The following is a 22,072-nucleotide window of genomic DNA, read 5'->3' as shown; positions in this document are numbered from 1 at the left end:
GTGTTCTTATAACTTATTGAAGTGTAGAAGTAGGCCTGCTATACATTTGTTGCATCAAGTGAAATGGGTTTGTCAGCAGAACACTTGCGGAAATAGATATGCTACAGTTATTTGATGGCAATGTTCCATAACATAGATGTACACAAAAGTGTTTATTTCCGTCTCGAGCACGTTGTAGCCGGAGACTTCTAAAGTCAACGCAAGGCTGCGCTAGTGTTATTTTGCTGCATTGTGCTATTACGTGCTGTTGGTGTTAAGGGGTTGTTTAAAGTTTGAACGGTGACGTCATGCGACAAAATTGAGGCCACGGTTTGTGCCAAAATTGAAAGTACGTGAGATCAAGGAGCTTCTGATTTTCTCGCGTGACATGAGCTTCACATTACTACCTCTTATCATGATGAAAACATCCTGCCAACAAGAGCCGACTGGAAATAACCTGCATCCAGTATGTCAGTTCCGATCACCTGAGTCTCCGTCACGCATGATGAATTTTTGTATCATCTGTGATTATATGTCATTAGTTAATTTAGATTATAGACTTACGTGCCGAATCCATTACTGTATTTAATAATATAACTCATAAACTAAGCTATTTCAAATTGCACCACATGATAAGAACAAGTTTTCACCATCTTAACGAATATTCCATCATCTTTCTTCTTTGAACCAGATCCCCGCGAGATTTATTCGACTCCGTGTTCCTCGCCAGTCGTCTCCACCGTCGCTCACCTTAAACATATAAAGGTACGAGAGAAACCACGGTTTCGGGCTTTTACGAAAGTTATTCCTGTTCGGATTTGACTAGGGAGTAAGGAGTAGCCACTGTGTTTTATTTAAACCGACGCAGCAAAGGCCGCGAAACACCACAGCGTCCAGATTAAGACACATATAAGTAAGGAACAATTTTAAAACTTTCTTGAATATTACACCTAAGTCCCATTTCGTTAATCAAAGAGAAATCATTTAAATTTTTTGTTCCGAATTTATTATACGGGCATTATTAACAATTTTTTACTTACAAAGTTACAATGTGTTTGATATTAAAATAATTGTTTTAAATCTTATCTCTACTGTTCCCAAGTGCTATTACCTTGTAGATTAAAAGTGACGTTGCACAATTTTCCTCACAGTAGTATATAGTTTAATTATTGATATAATATCTAAGTTGAGATCCCTCGTTCGAAGGGCGCCGCAATCACTTGAAAATGTATTCTGCGCACGTTATCATCATCTATCGTACTGCACCCCCTATCGATTATTTATATAAAGTTCCTCTTCTTTCTGGTTTTTATTGTTAATTGTTAAACAAAAGTTTCTATTTCATTTTGATGTCTTCATCTGATTTTTTATTTTATTTTTTTTCCATGGTGTTGTATGTTGTGCATTGTTGTGCACTGTCGAACACCGCCATCTATTCTCGAGTATATTAACAAGCTCCTTTAAAAAAAAATATAAAGAATAATAAATAGTATAATTATAACTATATCTTATGTCAAACAAAAAATTAACAATACATTTTGATTGATAGAACAGATTTAGAAGTTAGAAAATATGTTAGAGATTAGTAATTAGTTTACAAATCTCATTGATTTTCAATATTTTCAGCCGACTACAGTTTTCGCCACCAAGGTCACTCTATACGACGACTTATACACTACATGGTTTTATGGTAGTATCCCGGCAACGGCGTTCGACAAGAAGTGAGTGGCTTGCACTGCCCATTTCCACCACGACCAGCAACACGTGGGTAGACAAAAATGGGAGATACGAAAAAGGAGGCGAATGGACACAACGATCAAGAATCGGAGACGAGATTAGCAAAACGACCAAGACTTCTTGAAGCTAATCAAGTGAAAAATAAGGCTACGGTTATTTTAGGTGCACAATGGGGTGACGAAGGAAAAGGAAAAGTGGTCGACATGCTCGCCGGTGATGCCGACATAGTAGCCAGATGCCAGGTATCGCCTAGAAATATTTTATCATTTTACTGTATGCTAAGTTTGTTAGTTTAACCCTTGCATGTATTTAAATAAATTTTTTGGGTACGGAAAATGATAATTTGTTTAGGTTGAGATGTAGTATAAACAATTAGTTTGTTGTGAAAAATGTATTGAGTCGTAAGTTGATGAGGTTTAATTTTTTGCAGCTTCACATTTTTTTTCTAGATGTACAGTGTTTCTTCACATTTTAAAATGGAAACAAGATTCATTACTAATATTTTTCATTTTGTGTTTTCAGGGAGGTAACAATGCTGGTCACACTGTTGTTGTGGGCGACAAAGAATATGATTTTCATCTGTTGCCCAGCGGTATCATTAACCCCAAATCCAAATCAATTATTGGTAATTAACTTTCTATTGTTTCTATCTTGTTTGTTTATTAATAAATTATTTTCTTAGGTAATGGTGTGGTTGTACACTTGCCCCAAATGTTTGAAGAACTTCAGAAAAATGAAGCCAAGGGTCTTACTCATCTGAGAGACTGTCTCTTAATTTCTGATCGAGCACATTTGGTGTTTGATTTTCATCAAGTGAGTTTAATTACAATATTTTGTGTATAATGATAACAGTTAGTTGCAGCTTATGATGTTTTTTTTCTCTCTCTTAAGCAAGCTGATGGGTTACAAGAGCAAGAAAAAGGTGGCAAGTCCTTGGGAACAACAAAAAAAGGAATTGGACCAACCTATTCGTCCAAAGCCACACGTAATGGAATCCGCATCGCCGACTTGTTGGGTACATACCACAATTTAATCTTTACACAAAGAAGCAATTCAAGCAATGAATGATTTTTTTATTCATTACTTTTTTATTTAGGTGATTCGCTTATGTTTGCGGAAAAATTGCGTACCTTGGTTGCAGCTTACCAACGCATGTTGCCTGACTTGAATGTGGATATTGATGCAGAACTCGAAAAATACAAGGGTTATGCCGAGCAAGTCCGTCCATTTGTGGTGGAGACCATTTCTTATCTGAATGGAGCTGTGAAAGCTGGTAAAACAGTCTTGGTCGAAGGTGCTAACGCTGCCATGTTGGATATTGATTTTGGTAACTCAAAATTTACGTTTTTTTTTTTTGACACATGTAACCTCAAAGTATTATTTCCTAGGAACTTATCCTTATGTTACCTCATCAAACTGCAGTGTCGGAGGTGTTTGCACGGGGCTTGGTCTACCTCCGTCACTTATTGGAGATGTATACGGTGTAGTGAAAGCCTACACAACACGCGTAGGAGATGGTCCTTTCCCCACGGAACAATTAAACGTAATAAAGAATATTTTTACGTGCACTCAGTTTTTTCACTTGAATAATTTGTTTAGGAAATTGGAGAATTGCTTCAAACACGTGGCGGTGAGATCGGTGTAACTACAAAGCGGAAAAGGCGTTGTGGGTGGTTGGATTTAGCGGTGCTGCGCCACACGCATATGGTTAACGGCTATACAGCGTAAGTTTTTTAAAATTATTATCTAACTAATTTCATGATCTTAATCTAGATAATTGTTAGAATGGCAAATTAGAAGACAATTTTAAGTTCTCTTAACTTTATTTCATTACAGTATCGCCCTGACCAAATTGGATATTCTGGATGTTCTACCAGAGATCAAAATTGGTGTCTCGTATAGTTTGAACGGCAAAGAACTGAACCACTTTCCAACGAGTACCACCGAACTAGCTGCTGTTGAAGTATTTCTACTAGAAATCTAGTTTAAATTTCCAGTTATTATTTGTAATTTCCCATTCTTCCTTAGGTCAACTACATAACGTTGCCTGGGTGGGAGACGTCCACCGAAGGTGTCAGAACTTTTGATGATTTGCCTGAAAATGCTCGCAAATATGTTGAAATAATTGAAGAAAAATTAGAACTGCCAGGTACGTCATCATTTACTATTTACGTTTTGTAAAAATGTTGATTGCCTATGTTTGTTTTCAGTGCGGTGGATCGGTGTAGGAAAGGATCGAGGCTCTATGATTCAACTTTATTAGTCTGATGGGATGTGCATTAACTAAGGAGGTGTAGGACGGGGCGTCGTATCTCGGGGTCGGAACATCTGTCATTTGGGGAACTTTTTTCATGTTTACTAACTATTTCTAACTGTCGACGGTAAGATACTAGTAGTCGTTGGCGAATTATTCTGCCAAAAAAAAAGTGATTGACGGTCTGTAGGCATCCGCACAGTCATCCGTTATTTTTAAATCGGAAGTAATATCATCTCCGTTTTTACCTCCTCAGAAAAGCTGTTCAATTTTTACATGTGTAACTTTCTTCTATATAGGGCATTACTAAGAACTCTCACCTCATTCATATGTACTACTTTCAAATCTTCAGTGTTTATTTCAATTTCTTGGCAACCTTTTGTAATCGTGCACGTCTTGTTCACAGTACACACATCAACCAACCGACCATTTCAAGAACTCAATTTAAGTTACCAACTTATAAACGCAACCTCCCTTGTGCAGCAAATAATTTTGATTATTTAGTGTTTCGATGAATTGCTTAAAGTTTCCTTTTTGGCCCACTCCACATTGATCTGCCAGCGTTTTCAGTTCGTCAAGTTTGAAAGTTGTTTTATCATTCTTGCTGGCATAGGATTGAAGGAATTCGACGAATCGCTTGCCCTGAAGGTATTACCAAATATATTTGTAGCACATTACAACAGGTGTAGAAGCTTAGAATGTTGTATCTTACTTTATTGCGGGAACTCATACCCGAACCATTTAGTGAGCGGCTGAAATCCAGTGCACCAAATTCGTTCTTGAATACGTCGTCAAAGCTAGTTTTCACCAACTCTATGACGTCGCGGGCGTCTTGCCCTGACACTTCTATGCGTAGCTCTGCTTTAGCACGCGCCTTACATTTTCACAATTTGGTTTCATTAATTTTGTAGAACGATTATGAAGAAAAAACTTGGCTCTTGTGTCTGTACCTGAGAAAGTCGCACAAGGGATTCCAACTGTCTAGGAGTGATTGGAGTCGAATCACTGGAGTATTGCGACATGCGCAAGTGTAAATAAAAATCGTTGATTTCCTTTTTAGCTTCTTCACTCAATACAGGATGAACGTATTCCCGAGCGTAAGCAATATACTTCCTAAGCAAAGGCGCTGGTAGAAGATCTGCGTTGGCATCATCCAAAACAAGTCGAGCTCTGTGAATAAATTCAGAATAGGCTTAACGCTAAACTACAACAAAATTTTACCCTAAAATAACATCATTGTGATTACTTGAGAGTGTTTTCATTTTCCTCTGAACTACTGACCAAGGACGAATTTCTCCAGTCGGCGGACCTAGACGCATTGGAATTAATAGATTTTTTTCCGGCATGCAACGCCATAATGTGTTCAGTCAACATCACATCTACGGTCTAATAGAATATTAATTTTTTTTAATTTTATATAAATTGATTTTATGTCAATATGTACCATGTCCGGTCGATCTAGTAAGAGGAAAACCAAGTCAAAACGGGAGAGAAGCGCTGGTCCAAGTTTAATATTTTCCGATACTGTTTTAGCTCGGTTATAATGACCTCCCACCGGATTGGCGGCAGCAAGAATGGACGTGCGTGCAGGCAAAGTGCAAACAACGCCAGCTTTAGCCAAACTGATAAAAGTAAATTTAGTTGTCTCATAAAAACGTGAACTGCTCTGGGTTTTTATAGTGTTGACATGTACTGTACCTTATGCTTTGTTGTTCCATAGCTTCCAATAAAGCCTTAAACGAATGAAAACAATAACTAAACGTTACTGGGACGAAATTTCAAATAATTTTTAGACAGAATACTTACTTGATGCTGTCCACTCATTTTATCAAATTCATCGATACAACACGTTCCTTGATCTCCCAATACCAGAGCGCCAGCTTCTAGAGTGTACTCGTTACCATTTGTTTTTCCATCCTTTGTTAGAGTAACTGTCAAGCCGGAATTCGTCGTTGAGTTACCACACACGAAAACACCTGTAAAAATAAGTATCATTGCATTTTTAAAAAAAAGGCCAACATTTTTTAAAAAAAGGAAACAAAGATAGGTGTTTAATGAACCTCGTGGAGAAACCATAGAGCAGGCATGGAGCATTTGGGATTTCCCGAGACCAGGATCACCAACGATCAAAACATGAATGTCGGCTCTTTTCGAAAACGGACCTTTCGAAGCATATATCGGGGAATTGTTACCGCCGAAGAGACCAAGAAGCAGTCCTAGAAGGATGAGATCATACATACCATGTCATATTCGTAAGATACAAAAGATTGCAAATAGGCTACCTGCTTTAACTAAATTGTTGCCATATATGGAAGGACATAGCGAAGCCACTAGAAAGGCAAATAGATTTGGTTCTTCGTGAATTTTCTGTAATTGTAATACAAAAAAATTATTTAATTTTAAGCTGTTGTTTGCTTTGGTTTGTTTGTTTTTTATAATCATTATCAGTTAATAAACAGTTTTTTTCATGGGCGAAAAAATGTTGTTCAAACGCTTGGAACAATGTTCAGGAATATTTAAAAAGATAATTATGGAAATCAAAGACGAAAATAAATTGAATTCTAATACATTCAAGACCGTATTCTTGTAAGGAAATAAGACTAACCCGAATTGCGTGGTAATCTTTCATGTTAAACGTCAGAAGTCCAGTACATGAAGACGTTGTTTCACTTAACGGCTCGGTTTCGGCTTCAGCCTTGCTTCCCCGGTCTTGGTTATGAATGGAAACCGCTTCAATGTAGTAGGTGAACATGCTGTTATCTTTAGATCCACGATCGGAGTCTGTCACGTTAACAGCCTTCGAACAAAGCAATGTTATGCTCAAGTTATTTTGTGGACAGTTAAAGTATATACCTTAACAATGCCAATCACCGTGATCACTTCTCCCGGAGTGCAAGTGCCCACCAGATCTTCCATTAATTCGCAATCGACTGACCGTGGAATCCTGCCTATTTCCTGAATTTTTAAAAGCATGAGCAACCAAAGTCCATCATAAATCATGTCGTAACCTAATGAGATATTATGGTAAGATAATTACGAGATTTTCGGAACTGTTTTCTTGAATGCGGATCGACTGCCATTCTATCGTTACGTTTTTGGTCGAACTTCTGAGAGGGTCGAAGTTGGTTCCAGTGCACTGCAAGCTATCCCTATCTAAGATGCAGCGAGGTGGTGATTCATATTTCCCATCAGTTTGAGGGTAAGTCATTACGCCCGAACATGTGCGGCATTGGAATGCTAGAGATAGGCACAGAGGAGTGGTGTTGGATGCCCGCACACAGGTTCCAGACACGGCGACCAACTTTCCGAAAAGGGCAGCACGAAGATTCTTGAGAGGAGTAATTTTTCTGTAGTTGATCAATCGAGCACGAATATAAGGTACGTCATTTGCTAGTTTGCTTCTCTGAGAGAGGTCATCCTCCGCGTCAGCGTTCCCATCTTTTTCGGCATTTTCCACAAGCAGCTGTGGAATACATGCTGTAGTTACATGAAACATGCTATTTTCAGGTTATATTTCAATTTATTTACCTGGTACATTGCTAGACTCAGCACTGCTAATGTATTTGTAGGGGTATTAATTAGATCATCTTTGAACTGAGGCCATACTTCACAAAAGTATTGATCTTCAATCAAGAATTTATAATCTAGGGGAAATCCGCCATTCTCTACTGCAGCACTGAAGTCACACAAGTCTTCTTGATTGGAAAATAACTCAATTGACCAATTAATTTTTTGAACTGTTCTCGTAGTTGGAACAAAATCTGTGAAAATTATGGAAATTTATAAGTTTTATTAGATAAATCTTTCAATTCTCTAAGTGTGTTGATACCTTCTGATGGGAAGTAATGTTTCCACCCTTTATATGGACAAGATACTGGTGGGAAATGCTGATTTATACGATTCCTCTGCCTTGCTGGTGTCTCGCTGTCAGAAGACTGAATATTTTGGTTTGAAGGAGGATCTCTAATATCTTTATAAACATTTTTAGAATAAATCAGAAACAAATTAAAGTTTCTCATTACCGTTATTGTTGTCATTGTTTCTTGTTGATCCTCGGCCTCTTTGATATCCACGTCCTCTCCATCTATTAGACCTCCAGTTGTTATTGCCTCTACCACGAAACCCACCTCTTTCTTTACCTCTAGAATTATTTCCTGAATCTGCCATAGCTAAACAAACTTAACTTTTTGGGGTGAACATGGAATTAACTAGAACAAAAAAGACTGCAATAGCTATGATGTGGTTCAAAGTTTTGATTTTTCCAAGGATAAAAAACCGCCGCTAACATTGCAGACGACAGAAAGTGAAGCCCATTCTGAAGGATGGGTAAGATTCGATTCGACCTAGAAAACCCTAGTTGTGAATTGTTCATAATTGTAGTAAATTCAAGTAGTTTATAACCTCCACATAATTGCAAAAACAAATATTTTACATGAACTTTGTATTTTGTAATTGGAAGAATCACTAGCCATAATCCTCTCAGAAAATAAACACATTAATTATGTTTTTATCTAGTTTAAATTTGATTTTTTTTTAATAATAAAAAAAAAAATAAAACACTTACTCTCAATGAAAAATATATATTCAAGCAACAACAAAGAATTCTTCGTCTTATTTTATAGCAATATCAACATATTACGGAAAATTAATGCATCGGGACTCTCCGTATTCTCGTAACTTATTTAATCCAGGGAACTTTAAGAAAAATATCACCGTATTCAATATTCATTCTATGAAAATCCATCACGAATATCATGGTTAATCCATCAATTTAAAAATAAATTAGGGGGAGGAATATGTTAAAAGATGGGGCGAGGATCGCAAAAGACTAGCCTATATTATTTTTGAGTGGATATAATTTTATATTTTTCCCGATTTTTAATTGAAAATCCAAAATCGTATGCGGTTTGAAAATTCGAAAGGATTGATAAAATAGGATGTCATTCTTATTAATTAACTAAAAAATTCGTGATAAAAAAAAATCAAGACAATTAAATTTTGTGGGCGACAGAATTCTACAGCGAAATCGGTCAAGATTCGAGCACAGGACGGTCTATCTGAGGGTTTGTGCGGGTTTGTGTTTGTTATCGTTTCGTTGCTATGACCACGCCATGGATCGCGCGCTTGGACAGGAGTTAAACAGTCCGGTTTTCCGGAGGAGAGTTTCAATTGTAGATGCGATCTGTCAATTCCAGAACCGTCCCAAACTACCACCTTCAGCCATGGAGCAAGCGAAAAGTGAGACAGACAACGAAAACAACGCCGATTGGATTCTGGATTCATTGGTGGCCTACCTTCGTGGTCCCATTTGGAATACGCCAATTCTTAACTTCATAGAGCAGAAGTCCGTAGGTATGATAACATAACTAATATTATTATAGCGACATATTATAGGTTCATGTTCCTGTATGTATAGCTTCATAGCTTCAATGCTTTATAGGTATTTTTAATAGTCTGTTTCTGCGTCTGCTTGTTATTCTGCGTTCGACAACTTATTTAACAAGCAAAACTAGAATATACCATTTTTGAGTCACGAAAATTTTAATAATTTCTTATTCATAATTCATAAAGGTTTTACCCGAAATTTAAAATTTAAACATTGTGAAATTTGAAAGTATTTGAAGGTGATGGCGAACAGTACGAGACTGAGTACCTGGGAATCCATAAGGATTTCCGTAATCTGGTGAGATGTTGTACAAAGTCAAGTCACACCTTGTGACGCTTCTTCTATTGAGCGAGCCAGCAGCAAATTACATAACAGATTTGTACATAATTTCTGATTCATGCAAGGTGGATGTCATGCTCGGGGCTTACATGGATGATTTAAGCCTTCAGCCGGAACATTTAGAATCAGCCTTGAGTCAAATTCAGCCATCCGTTCGATCGGCGGCTTTACAGGTAATTTAACTATGGCTCATTTATTCTTCACACATTATATATTTCATTCATTTCACGCCACATTGATTTTAAACGTTGCATATGATCTGTTATAGCAATTACTAGAACCCGTGCAATCGGCTGGAGATTACGATCGCTTCAAAGTTCTGATGCGCTCTAAAAATGAGCAACTGCACAACGAAGCAGTGGAAATGCTTCGTCAGAAACGCAATCATCCCGACGACGGCCCGGCCATTGAAAATCGATCGTCTGTCGATGAGTTTTCCGAGGAAGACATCAACGAAGCCATTCGACAATCGTTGGCGGAACATGTGGCCGAACGAAATGCCCAAGTCCAAGAAAAGCGCGAAGGTAAAATGGTTTGGATCAAAGGACTTACAATACAATGGGAAACACATTCTAATTTTAAGTGAACGTCAAGTTGACCGAGCTCTGGCTGCTTCCGTTGCTGGACTTCTCAAGACAAATTTGAGTGTTGAAGATGAACAGAGCGTGACTACATTGCCGGATACCAATGAACCTCCGCCAACCAATCAAGTTGAATCTCCAGCCAAAGGTTTACTTATTCTAAAAGAATTACTTGTATTTAAAAAAAAATTAAATCGTTGGTCAATTTTTATTTAGTTGCAATGAGGATTCCTGATCCGGCAGAGGTGGAGCAACGTCGCGTGCAGTTGCGGGCTCAGCGTGACAAGATTCTCAGCCAGAAGCGGAAAGAACGAGAACTCCAGTTGGAGCAGCAAGAGCGGACGGACAGGGTGGCAGGAGAAAGTAGTAAACCGGGAATGTCTAGACCGAGATCTGGACGTGCCGCTCGAGCGGCCTTGGCCGGCGAGGCGTCTCCCGAGGTGGACGAGCGTACCATTCAATATCGACGGTTGCTCTTGCAGAAAATCAAAGAGGAGGTGGAAGGCGTTCCACCGAAATAAAATCTTGTTTTATATCTTCAAGATAAAACTTTTTCTTTAAATTTTATTTAAAATATTTATTGTAAAACATGTCTGCGTTATTATTTTAGCACGTCACATTTTCAAACATTTAAATTCAGAACTATGAAATACGGGATTTATTTAAACACCTTGCACATGTAGTAAGTCGAATTTTAATTACTAGATTAACACAGCGCGTGTATTGCATATACGGAAGAGCGATATCTGACCTGAATAAACGGCTTTTACTTTCTTTATTTTTACCGTAACAATTATAAAGCTATATACTACTGCATTTCAATTTTCAAGCAGAAACTGGCAAAGGATTGACTTTTTCGCCACCCAGGATAGCGAAAATGGATTCTTGATTGGCCTTTTGTCTGCGAAGCTCCGGGCGTATGGGGAAAGTCATGGCGAAACCAACCAGCAGCGCCATTGATAATAAACAGTTGCACACCATGGAGCCATAGGTTCCCAACAGCCAACCTCCCAGAAGTGTGAAGGTGATGCCAAAAACCTGGGCGGAGGCGTTCAACAACCCCGCCGAAGTGACTTCGGGTTCCGGATAAGTTAATTCGGCGCCAAATTCAAATCCCACGGGCAGATATCCCGTCATGAAAAAACTATACAGACAATTCAAACAATATTAAAAATTGCATGCTCTTTTAAACCATTATTCATTGATAAAAAGATATTGTATGAGAGCTAAACCTACCCAGCGATTCCTGCCGCAACAAAAGTGATGGGAATATATTCAAGTCGGAAAGTGAAAGTGTAAGTTACCATTCCAACTAGGGCAAAGAAGTATGTCACCAAAGTCGTTTCCCTAGAAAAAATTGTTGTAATTATCTAGCTTAAAATTACAGTATTTGCAGACGTCAATTAATCTCAGAATCTGTATATATAGTGGCACAAGCAACTAAACTTACTTGAATTTATGGGTTTTGTCAAGGATAGCTCCGAAAAGAATGGACCCAAACATACCGCACACGACAATAGTCAACCCTATTCGGCCACAATTTTTCTCCTCGCCCTGAAATATTTCCAGCAGAACAAAATGAACAATTAACAATAGAATATTTTGTACACATTATGCGATGACTGTTGTAGTAAACGTTATATACCGGAAAGTGAAGCAGAACCGTCTGATTCAACAAAGTGGACATGGCGTAAAAGGCGCCGACATTGATCCCATAGGAAGTGAAAAGCAGTAGGAAACCCTTATTGGTTATAATGTTTTTCAGCGATTGAAAGTATTCCGAAAAAGTAGCGGACGATTGTTTGGATGAAAGGCTTTGAGCCCCACTTGGCGGTAGAGGAGGTTTGGCTTGGAAAACTACACTCACCATCCGTAACAGAAATGATTATAGTGTATATAATAATAATATAGATTTAGTTTTATAGTTTATACCAAAAATGACGGTAAAGAGCAACACGGAGCAATATCCGGCTACAATGTAAAGCATAAGCTTCAAGTCCGTTCCAATGTCTTCCAAGTTATCGTGGTCTCTTACCATCATCGGAGGGATTAAAAATCCAAGAGACACACCTATCTAAACTGAACAAGTTAGTATAATTCAATCAATCTCTCTGAGTCTCTGTAAGTTTTTACCTGATTTCCAAATACCCCGACAGAACATGCTAGCGAAACTTGATCTGCCCCAAACCAAACGGCCGCCACATTGGGAGAAACTCCCAACACAAAAACTTGAGCGATAGATGCGATTGTCTGACCTATGAGAATCACCTTGTTTGAATAAAATGAAATCTTTGTTATTCATTTTCTAATACATGTAAAACTTATTCATCAATTACGTAAAAGCGATCCTGTGCAACGCCCATAACGTTGATCCATGCTGCTGTAGTGGACCCGATGGCTCCCAGTAGAACGGTGACTCGCAAACCCTTAATTAAAAATTTAAAAATTAGAAATCGAAAGAAACAAAAAAAATTGCATTAATCATTGATCATTTTTACCATTCTGTCCATAATCCATGCTCCAGGAATGATGAATGGAATGTAAACTACCATAAAAACCAAGCTTGTCCAATCAACGGCTTGACTTCCTACTCCATAATATCTGAGTAATGCGGAAAAATGTGTGGAAAAAGCAAACAAGAATAAATATCAGAGCTATAGTCATGGTTGCCCAAGTATCACATTTCTAAAATGAATCCTTTACTTCATAATCAAGTTGTTGATGATTGAAAATTGAATCCACTGAAAGGCGTTGGTCATGAACACCAAAACGAAAATGAAAAGCATCAGCCATCGGCGGCAGTACACTTTTGTATTCGCCACAGGAGATGGGTCATTAATAGAAAGGTGCAGGTGCTGATTATGATGATTTGCTGTTGTTCCTTTACTCAACTCTTTTACGTCTTCCGGGAAATTAACTTGCAATTTATTTTTCGCCATTTCTTCTTGTGAAAATTCACTTCAAAAGGTGTCTAATAAATAACAAAATTGTAAAGATGTAATTATAAGCTGGAATTCCAGCAGGACAAAGGTGAGAATGATTGAAACTTTGAAAGAAAAATATATATATTTAGATTAGAATGGACAATAGGATATTTTTAGTAAAGGTATCCTTATAAGAATCCAAAATGTGTACGGTTTAGCGCATTATGACCCATTATCGCTGTGCAAAGAAGCGTACAACATTTTGCCGAGTCTCAAAGAATATTAGAGCAACGCTTTGCTAAAAATATTAAAACCCGAAAAGAGAAATTCAAGTTAAAAGTAAGAAGGCGATGAAAGTGAATAAAATCAAACAGATAATTGGATCAAAAGTTGCCACCTCACGTATATACGTACAATACTACAATGAGATCAGATGAACAAATAACGTCATTATGTTAGGGTGCGTGGCGTGTAGTATAACTTACAGTTTGGAAATGAGGATTTGCAATTTGCTTGGTTTAGACGTTCTGTAGAGGTTATCACCAAAAAACTGGACGTTCTGTTAATTCCCAAAAACGATAATTACAGAAATGTATAGCCTTATAGAGAGGTGTGGACGGAATTTCAGAGGTTTATACTCGTAGACGAACAATCTAAAACTGATTCGAAACCAAACTGGTTCGGAATTTCAAACCTTTTGTCCGCCTTTTGTGGAAGATGTGATGGGTGGAGCCAAAATTTCACTTAGAAATCGCAAACTTGTGAAATCAATTGGCATGGTTGGTATATAGTATGATTTATAGGGATCAGCACCTCACACAATAAAGTCTCGGTATGTCCAAAAATGTCTCTATACGGACTCTAGCTTTTAGAAATCGTTTGAACTCGCCAAACAACTTTCTCTGTTGAGCGCTGTTGCGACTGAAGCTTCTCTCCGCACATGTTCTTTACAGATATAGACTTTGCTATGTCAGAGTAACTGAAACTGTAGTAACAGAAAGGGACGGATACTGATCAAAAACTGTCGTCTTCGGGTTTTGAGAAAGTTGCCATTCTAAATGCTGTTGACTTCCGTCCAAACATGCAAAATTGGTAATAAGGCACGGCAACGGAAACAATCAAATGGCATGGGTGTGGTGTGGTAAACGGTAAACGTTACTACCAACACTCAACACTTATAATACACTTACAATACACTTATTTACAATTATAAGAATTTGTACATCTTATCTTGATTACTCCTTATTTTGTGTTAGCCTAAATTGTTTCAAGGGTTATTTCTCGACTTTCTTTCTAAAAAGTGAAACTGCAGAAATTTTGCGTGGATATTCTGGTGATGGGTTTTTCCAGGGTTTTTTCACGTTTACCAAAATTTCATATGCCTTCAATTTTTCGAGATTTTCCGAAATTTCCAATTTTTTTCGTTTTCTTTTGCGTCAAGCAAACCATCAGAAAAAGAGTCGGAAACAACCTGATCAATTAATTATCAACTAATAATTGCAACAGTATTAACAGTATCAACAAAATTAACTGGAAACTGGGAAGCTTATTAGCCGAGTATTCCAGTTTATTCTACAAGCACGATTATAGATAGTGGTTTTCCGAAATTTCCAATTTCAGCAATTTCCGAAATTATAAATTTTTTAATCTTTTCTTATTCCATGGTTTTTCTTATGTTTATAAAGGAATTTTAATTTTTGTATAATTTTACAGTAAAATAAGAAACCACTCAGAGTTGTACATGGTTAAGTTGTCGCTGTAAGTGAGAAAAAAGTATTTCTGGAGATGCAGGGTATCGATCCCCGTACTTCTCGCATGCTAAGCGAGCGCTCTACCATCTGAGCTACATCCCCATGCTTCATCGACACTCGCAAGACGTATAATTTGTCGTTGCAAGGTAAATCGTGATCACGTATTCCTGTTCCCGAATCCTAATGATAGAATGAACATATAGACAAGAAGTTATTAGCATAATGCTACATAAAAAATTATTATGTGTGCACATTCCTGCTATTGCGCCTGTTGATTCACGATTGATTTGATTAATGGAAAATTTTCTGGAATTAAAATTGTAGCTAAATACATTTTTTCAGGTTCATAGATGTGTAAAAGAAAAAAATTACTGTGGGATTTAATGGAACATCCCGTGAACATCAGATGTCATCCAACGTTGAGTTTGAAAACTTTAATTCAAGTGGAGCGAATCTCAAAAGCAAGGTGTAAAGAATTCCTGTGGAAAAAAATCATGCTCTGCTCTAGTGCTCCTATATGGGTTACGGAAACATATATTTTGTTAGGCGTTAAGTGAAATTTTAAAATCATTAAAATTTTTGAATAAAAGGATTTGGAGATGCAGGGTATCGATCCCCGTACTTCTCGCATGCTAAGCGAGCGCTCTACCATCTGAGCTACATCCCCGACATTCATCTGTTGAAAACTGTAGAGGTTAATTTAATTACCTGGTTTGGCATCCTCCCACCTTATCGTCATATAACGCCTGTTACACATCCCGTTATTACCTCGTCTTAAATTGCATAACGCGAGCTAAAATAAATGCGGGCAAAACCACGGTCACTGGTCTCAGCTGTTCTCACAATCCGTTAACCAAAAACCAAAGTAAATAGTTATGCATAATATGATTGATTAGTGACAGTCATGCAGTAATATGTATGTTGCATTGTAGTCCAATATAGTATGGGTCCGGTCTCCCCTACTAAAGCTTGGCTTTTTTAAGGAAATAACACAAATAATGAATGATAACTCAATTTAGTTTATCTGGTAGATTTTTAATGTTCAATTATCAATCTAAAAGTGGCATTTTGATTATTTATATTATACCTTGGCATAGATTTGTAAACCGCTAGGAAGTTATGAATGAGGCCCCATCGGTCCATGATTTTGAATGAAAAATAAAGAGGCATTAAAGGACAGACAGAGTTCCATTTCGGGTTGTATGAAGCTGACATTGAAGAGTCTCACGTAGTACATTGTTGAATCTAGGTTTTTTAATGCATTCAAGTCAAGCGTACAATCTGTGATCAACTCAACAAGTCAATTCTCAAGATCAAATCAAAAGTCGAATATGTCTCAACCTAAATGTTGGCTATGGCTGATGGTATAAAACCCAATTTATTCAGGACTTTTTGTTTCCCGTCGTGTCGAAACATCGGCAATAACATTGGCCATTTGTTTCCATGACCTGATTATTATGCTTAAGCTATCGCTTTTGCGGATGCAATAATTGGAAATATTTTGCGCAATCTATAGCAATAGCACATATTTACACATGCACTGTAAATCAAATAAATTGTAACACGTTTTTTTTCGGGTTTTACCAGACAACGGAATTTATGAATTTCATTCAACTAAAAATAAAATAAAACCCCAAAAAATGTAATGAAAACGTTTTGTGTTTGTGTAGGTCTTAAAAAACGAAATGAAAAAATGAAATCGAGGGAACAAGGTTTTGAACGATGAAGAACTTCTCTGATTAAGAGATTATTAGTTCCCGCTATTTTATGTTACAAATTTTTTAAAAATAATAATTTTAGAAAATAATTTCGAAACCTCGTTACTTTTTCAAAAATTGTAACTGTTGACTATTTATAAACGAAACGCTGATCCAGATACAAGTCTAGTGTAGTACGCCTTAAGTTATGTGTTAGGTACCAAGTCTTGGAGTATATAATCCTTATGTAAACACGTAGCTATCTACCGATAAAGCCGAACTCATTATCGCCCAATACTTAATACACATGCCTGCAGGAACACGAGAATTGTTTCGTACTAGAAGTTGTACTAGACCATCATGTAAGTATATCTGAACCAACATAAGAACTTATCACTTTCCCACGCTCCAACCACTTGGCTACGAGCGCGATGACACACTGGTGCACTGGACATTTATATTTGAAGTAATTGGAGCCAATCCATACATCGACTCCAATTTAAGTGGCTTATAAATGATTTATAATGATGAATGATTGATAAATGATTTATGATTTATATTAAGATTATAAATTGCATTTTTTTAAATAAATGACAAGTAAAATTGTAAAAATTTTTTTGACCTCATGATGGCAGCACTAACGTTTTGTTATGGTGAACAACAATTAACCATAGCAAATTTTTCCTTTCTACTAAAAAAGGTCCGCCGTCCTTGTTTTTTTTCGACTTTGGCTTTATCCTTTTAACTACCACTATAGATGTCTACGTAATAATGCTTTTTCTTGTGTCTCTCTTTTTTGCGAAAGTTAAAGCAAGTCTCCGTTAGTAGAAGTCAAATATAAATGAACGTTCTCGGAGAACGATTCCTAGCTATCCCTGTATATGCCATCTGCGTTTGTGTGTGTGCACATTTCGAATCGACAATATTGCCAAAAAAATGAGAGTTCGTTTCACGGTCACTTATTTCCCTTTTCTCTTGCTCAACGCCGTTAAAGCGTGCCTATACGCCGTCTCACAGCGCAATAATACATCTTGACAGGTCGGTAAAGTCCATTAAAGTGAGCGGCCTCGTATAAGTCCGAAGCTTTCAGATGACACACGACTATATGCGCAGCGGGAGGGTGATAATCAGCAGCAGCCAGCAGGCTCACAGCCCATTTCGGACGTCACGAAAATGACACTCGTTGGGATTTTACACCTCGCCCCGTATAGTCCAGCACAGCTAGCGCAGCCAGAAAATAATGCAGCGGCGGCGTAGGTGGGTCGAGGTCTTTCTTTACTTGAAGGACTCGCCTTTTGTCTCAAATACTTGGTTATTTATTAACCAGGAACATCGTCCATCATGTGCATGCCTGTACATGTGGAACTAGTTCTTAAATCCTATCACGAACGAAAACTCGTTCAAACTATGCTGGCTGATCTTGGTTGAGGTCGATTGTAATACGGGTCTAATTGAGACCAACGGAATTTTGATAAGATATAGTTAGAATTAATTATAATTGATATGGAGTCTCAGATTTTGAATGGCGTTTATTCTCATTTGAACAAATTCAACTATTACCGCAGAGAAACAAATTAATTTAATTTAAATATATGAGAAATACAAATGGACCGGACATTTCAATGAATTTCACTGAATTATAAAAAAAAAAAACCCTTATTGTTATTAGAAATGGAACTGACAAATATAAATATGGAAAGTTGGAGAGAGAGATGCATCTCGAATATAAATTTCCAGAAATGATTGTTTAATAAATACAAAGCCAAAGTCAAGGATTGCCGTCTTTAATGGCATCTTTCGATTCCTCGCCCGTCTGGTTGGCCTTTTGACGTTTCAATTCGGCCCGAATGGGCAGCGTCAGAGCGGCCCCCACCAGCAAAGCGCCCAGCATTGTTCCATTGCAAACCAGAGAGCCGTAATTTCCCAATAACCATCCGCCGAGAATAGTAAAAATGATGCCGAAGAACTGGGCCGAGGCATTCAGCAGTCCGGCTGACGTCACCTCGGGTTCCGGATAGGTCAATTCAGCTGCAAATTCAAATCCCACTGGCAAGTATCCCGTCATAAAAAACCTGAAACGAACAATACGTCATCAAAAATTGGCCAAACCCAATTTTTATGAAGCCCAAAAAAGACATCAAACAAATGTGTAATATAATGTTAGCTAGATACCCGGTAACTCCGGCCGTGACGAAAGTTATGGCAATGTGATCCAACTTAAAGGTGAAAGTATAGGCGGCCATGCTGGCCAAAACGAAAATGTAGACAGCTAGAGTAGTTTCCCTAAATGGTGGCGAAGGATAAAAGTTGAAAAACAAACATTGGAATCTCACCGAGGTCAACCGGTCGTGAATTATAGCACAGATAACCAAACGCGAAGGGGGACGACACACGACAGCAACTTACTTAAATTTATGGGTCTTGTCGAGAATGAAGCCAAACAGGACCGAGCCAACCATACCGCACAAGACGATAGTCAATCCTATTCGGCCACAATTTTCCTCTTCGCCCTTGGAAAATCAAAACGGTTATACATTTTTGGTACCAATAATCACGATCAAGGGTGTTATTGTGCTGTTTCTTACCGGAAAGTGTTGGAGAACGACCTGATTCAACAAGGTCGACATGGCGTAAAACACTCCCACGTTGATGCCGTAAGTGAACAAGAGCAAAATGTAATTCCGATTGGTGACAATCCGTTTGACGGACTGGTAGTAGGTCAACGGGGTGGGCGAAGGCTGTTGGGCCGCCAGGTAGCGAGCCGTGCTCGGTGGCAAGCTTGGCTTGGCTTGGAAAACTAGTAACGTCGTAAATTTTTAGCGAGGTTATATAGAAGTGGACTTACAGAAAAATATAAAGAATTCAAATTACCGATGATAACGGTCAGCAGTAATAGAGTGGAGACTCCGGCAACGATGTAAAACATGAAAAGCAAATCGTCGCCAATGGCTTCCTTAAGTTCATGATCCTTAACCAAAATGGGTGGGATGAGAAAACCCAGAGCGATACCGAACTACATCCATATAATTTCAAAGTTTTAACTCATATGTCTGCTGCTTTCAATGTCAGAGCTAAAAATATTTCTGCCTCACCTGACTACCGAAGACGCCAATGGCACAAGCTGAAGAAACTTGTTCCGGGCCAAACCAGACTGCCGCTACGTTGGGAGAAACTCCTTTTTTTTTAAACAAATAATAAATTACAATTTTATTCATTCGTGAAATATCCATAAACATTTTTAGAGCCGGACCTAAAAGGAAGACCTGGGCCGTTGCCGAAAGCGTTTGACCCATTAGGGCGACGTAAAATCTGAATAACGAAATTGATACCAAAAATAATGATGGTTAAATGTTGCATTGAGTGACTTAATTATCAAACTAAAAAATTAAACCGATCGGGTGCGACGCTCATGACGTTCGTCCAAGCTCCGGCTGTCGTTCCGAAAGCACCGAGCAATAACGTCACTCTCAGACCCTGTGGAAAATTATATGGATTCAAATTTTTCTGCAATTAAAACATTTCTGTTTCATTTGAACTTTAAGTTTGAATAGTACCATCTTGTCCATGATCCAGGCCCCAGGGAAAATTAAGGGAATGTAGGCGACCATGAAAACCAAACTAGTCCAGTCAACAGTCGAACTCTCGACGCCATAATACCTGCACATCACGCGATAGAACGAACAGATAATTCCGCAAAATGAAACCAAAATACATTAATTTGTTTAATTGTCACTCACTTTGTGATTAAATTGTTGATGATGGAGAACTGAATCCACTGGAAAGCGTTGGTCATAAAGACGAGAACGAAAATGATGAGCATGACCCATCGTCGGGCGTACACTTTGGTTTCCATCGACGACGCCGTTGATGAATGATTCTTGACGGGCTGCAGCGCTCCACTAATGGCACCGATGATGGGAGCGACACTTTTGACGTTGTCCAGCATGGCCTGCACTTCCTCTTCTGCTGCGCCAACAACTTCCTCCTCTTCTTGGCCAGCAACGATTTGTTCTTCTCTCCCGACTGCCGGACTTATGGGAGAATACTGATAACGCAATTGGTTTGTCTCCTGGTCTGACACCATCTCGCCGAATGGGTTTTCCTCTTTTCTTTTCTTTTTTTGTGAGACTTGAAATGGCCGAAACAGCAGCTACAGGTGGGCAGAAGGCCAGAGGGTGGAGGCAATGGTCGGAATTGCGAGTTTAGTATACGTCGCGAGCGCGAATACAATACAAGAAAAAGTAAAACAACAGCACCGGGAGGAGAGCGATGTGAAGTGTGTGTTTGCAAGTGAACGGGTAAGAGCGAAAGAGAGTCGATTGGAAAGGTAAACAAGTTCCTACATGCCAAACGCGTGATTTTCGTCTAAGCGGAACGGTCAGCGACGCTACCTAGTCTTTTGTCAACGCGGGATGGCGAGGCTATAGGCGTGCCGTGCTCCGCCTTGAAATGGGGGAATGGGGGGGAAGAATCGAGACGAACGAATCTGAGACCATCCCGCTCCGCTCTTCTCATTGGTCGAAAGCCAGCGGCCGAAATAGACGAAAAAGAAGAAAATAACACGACCGAAAAACTAGAAGAAGAAGAAAAAAATGTAAATCCATGAGTGTTTAGAGGTGCTGCGGCCTTGGCCCACAGAGAAGCCGATTTCAGCCTTGGCCTCAACTTGTCTAGATACTCTTCGTGAGGTAAGTTCCGCCGCGAGAAGCAAAAACCGAAAATTCACGCCGACAGAGAGAAACAAACAGCGACAATGCGACTGCTGCCGACGGCATACTTTTATACACGCGCCGAGCTGTTAAAAATAAAGGAATTTATCTGCTATCTTATCCGCCTATCTAAAAGTAGTGTATATAAGAGAGCTAAGGAACGCAATATAGACTCGACAAACTTTTAATGCCGAATTATAAATGTGTAATATGGCGTTCTCCGCAAACCCAACGGCAAACCGCAATAATAACGCGCGATAACGATGTCAGAATTTCGGGGGATTATTCCGGCCTTTCACTGCTGCACTGCTTATTCAAGGCTGGTCTAATATAAATGTTCACATTTTTTATTTAATTCAATAATTTTTTATCGATCGTGAAATAAACAAAAATGAGATCGTAAACCAATAGAGTAAAACAAGTAACAGAATTTTGTCTTCTTCCTCTATTATACTTCCTTTAATAATTCAGATGTAATTAAAAAACAAAATGAAACGAGAGCTGTTGTGTTGCGTTAGAGAATTGGTTGAGGCCCTGGCGGGAACGGGAGCGCGGAATGGTTTGTTGTGCTCGCATCCGGACAATAGAGGATTAACAAAGAAAATGAGCGACTAATTAAATTTTGTGTTTTAACAAAGCCTTGTGCCTTTTTTTCTTCTTCTTGTTAAGGATTTTACCTCTTGACAGAGTTTTGGACGCAAACGATGCTAGAGTA

General features: G+C 38.4%; 5 protein-coding genes across 6 annotated transcripts; 2 read left to right on the top strand and 3 right to left on the bottom strand.

Moving 5' to 3' along the window:
* Positions 1-4: 4 nt before the first annotated feature.
* Positions 5-4,396, top strand: LOC124207573 (adenylosuccinate synthetase-like). 2 transcript variants are annotated; one of them, XM_046605111.1, is made up of 13 exons: positions 5-560; positions 671-744; positions 806-892; positions 1,606-1,958; positions 2,239-2,341; positions 2,399-2,529; positions 2,608-2,731; positions 2,813-3,043; positions 3,105-3,259; positions 3,316-3,440; positions 3,553-3,679; positions 3,745-3,865; positions 3,927-4,396. In XM_046605111.1, exons 4-13 carry the CDS (start codon positions 1,758-1,760, stop codon positions 3,977-3,979), a joined length of 1,371 nt encoding a protein of 456 aa, XP_046461067.1. In that variant the 5' UTR covers positions 5-560; positions 671-744; positions 806-892; positions 1,606-1,757; the 3' UTR covers positions 3,980-4,396. The 2 variants fall into 2 exon arrangements, with proteins under 2 accessions (XP_046461067.1, XP_046461066.1); XM_046605110.1 differs by having other exon boundaries at positions 207-445.
* Positions 4,303-8,289, bottom strand: LOC124207572 (DNA helicase MCM8-like). Its single transcript, XM_046605109.1, has 15 exons — positions 7,993-8,289; positions 7,800-7,940; positions 7,499-7,731; positions 7,008-7,433; positions 6,824-6,925; positions 6,576-6,767; positions 6,253-6,337; positions 6,031-6,186; positions 5,777-5,946; positions 5,669-5,703; positions 5,415-5,592; positions 5,217-5,356; positions 4,921-5,140; positions 4,683-4,844; positions 4,303-4,612 (listed from the first exon to the last, which is right to left on the bottom strand). The coding sequence occupies exons 1-15, from the start codon at positions 8,135-8,137 to the stop codon at positions 4,415-4,417; spliced, it is 2,583 nt and encodes an 860-aa protein (XP_046461065.1). The 5' UTR covers positions 8,138-8,289; the 3' UTR covers positions 4,303-4,414.
* Positions 8,290-9,045: 756 nt separating this feature from the next.
* Positions 9,046-11,054, top strand: LOC124208208 (cilia- and flagella-associated protein 36-like). The gene is made up of 6 exons (XM_046605956.1): positions 9,046-9,322; positions 9,586-9,653; positions 9,761-9,868; positions 9,964-10,219; positions 10,290-10,424; positions 10,493-11,054. The coding sequence occupies exons 1-6, from the start codon at positions 9,082-9,084 to the stop codon at positions 10,795-10,797; spliced, it is 1,113 nt and encodes a 370-aa protein (XP_046461912.1). The 5' UTR covers positions 9,046-9,081; the 3' UTR covers positions 10,798-11,054.
* Positions 10,839-13,870, bottom strand: LOC124208205 (feline leukemia virus subgroup C receptor-related protein 2-like). The gene is made up of 10 exons (XM_046605953.1): positions 13,686-13,870; positions 12,980-13,247; positions 12,775-12,877; positions 12,613-12,702; positions 12,410-12,544; positions 12,209-12,350; positions 11,922-12,133; positions 11,727-11,830; positions 11,513-11,623; positions 10,839-11,420 (listed from the first exon to the last, which is right to left on the bottom strand). Exons 2-10 carry the CDS (start codon positions 13,213-13,215, stop codon positions 11,102-11,104), a joined length of 1,452 nt encoding a protein of 483 aa, XP_046461909.1. The 5' UTR covers positions 13,216-13,247; positions 13,686-13,870; the 3' UTR covers positions 10,839-11,101.
* A 4,289-nt stretch (positions 13,871-18,159) lies between these two features.
* Positions 18,160-21,432, bottom strand: LOC124208204 (feline leukemia virus subgroup C receptor-related protein 2-like). The gene is made up of 10 exons (XM_046605952.1): positions 20,386-21,432; positions 20,203-20,305; positions 20,040-20,122; positions 19,899-19,957; positions 19,741-19,823; positions 19,520-19,661; positions 19,234-19,445; positions 19,055-19,158; positions 18,821-18,931; positions 18,160-18,720 (listed from the first exon to the last, which is right to left on the bottom strand). The coding sequence occupies exons 1-10, from the start codon at positions 20,730-20,732 to the stop codon at positions 18,417-18,419; spliced, it is 1,548 nt and encodes a 515-aa protein (XP_046461908.1). The 5' UTR covers positions 20,733-21,432; the 3' UTR covers positions 18,160-18,416.
* Between the last annotated feature and the right edge of the window lie 640 nt (positions 21,433-22,072).

The sequence above is a fragment of the Daphnia pulex genome, chromosome 11 (genome assembly GCF_021134715.1).
Source record: "Daphnia pulex isolate KAP4 chromosome 11, ASM2113471v1".
Lineage (NCBI taxonomy): Eukaryota > Metazoa > Arthropoda > Branchiopoda > Diplostraca > Daphniidae > Daphnia > Daphnia pulex.
The sequence above is the reverse complement of the archived record's forward strand: the minus strand, read 5'-3'. Positions and strand labels throughout refer to the sequence as shown.

Coding starts and splice junctions, on each gene's coding strand:
- LOC124207573 (XM_046605111.1), top strand. CDS start 1,758: ATGGGAGATACGAAAAAGGAGGCGAATGGACACAACGATCAAGAATCG. Junction 3,441..3,552: donor ATGGTTAACGGCTATACAGC/GTAAGTTTTTTA, acceptor ATTTCATTACAG/TATCGCCCTGACCAAATTGG. Junction 3,680..3,744: donor CCGAACTAGCTGCTGTTGAA/GTATTTCTACTA, acceptor ATTCTTCCTTAG/GTCAACTACATAACGTTGCC.
- LOC124207572 (XM_046605109.1), bottom strand. CDS start 8,137: ATGGCAGATTCAGGAAATAATTCTAGAGGTAAAGAAAGAGGTGGGTTT. Junction 6,768..6,823: donor CGGTGATTGGCATTGTTAAG/GTATATACTTTA, acceptor CTTTGTTCGAAG/GCTGTTAACGTGACAGACTC. Junction 6,187..6,252: donor CAACAATTTAGTTAAAGCAG/GTAGCCTATTTG, acceptor TCATCCTTCTAG/GACTGCTTCTTGGTCTCTTC.
- LOC124208208 (XM_046605956.1), top strand. CDS start 9,082: ATGGATCGCGCGCTTGGACAGGAGTTAAACAGTCCGGTTTTCCGGAGG. Junction 9,323..9,585: donor CATAGAGCAGAAGTCCGTAG/GTATGATAACAT, acceptor GAAATTTGAAAG/TATTTGAAGGTGATGGCGAA. Junction 9,869..9,963: donor TTCGATCGGCGGCTTTACAG/GTAATTTAACTA, acceptor GATCTGTTATAG/CAATTACTAGAACCCGTGCA.
- LOC124208205 (XM_046605953.1), bottom strand. CDS start 13,215: ATGGCGAAAAATAAATTGCAAGTTAATTTCCCGGAAGACGTAAAAGAG. Junction 12,545..12,612: donor TTGCACAGGATCGCTTTTAC/GTAATTGATGAA, acceptor TATTCAAACAAG/GTGATTCTCATAGGTCAGAC. Junction 11,421..11,512: donor GTTGCGGCAGGAATCGCTGG/GTAGGTTTAGCT, acceptor TTGTCTGTATAG/TTTTTTCATGACGGGATATC.
- LOC124208204 (XM_046605952.1), bottom strand. CDS start 20,732: ATGGTGTCAGACCAGGAGACAAACCAATTGCGTTATCAGTATTCTCCC. Junction 19,958..20,039: donor ATGAGCGTCGCACCCGATCG/GTTTAATTTTTT, acceptor TTCGTTATTCAG/ATTTTACGTCGCCCTAATGG. Junction 19,824..19,898: donor GGCCCAGGTCTTCCTTTTAG/GTCCGGCTCTAA, acceptor TTAAAAAAAAAG/GAGTTTCTCCCAACGTAGCG.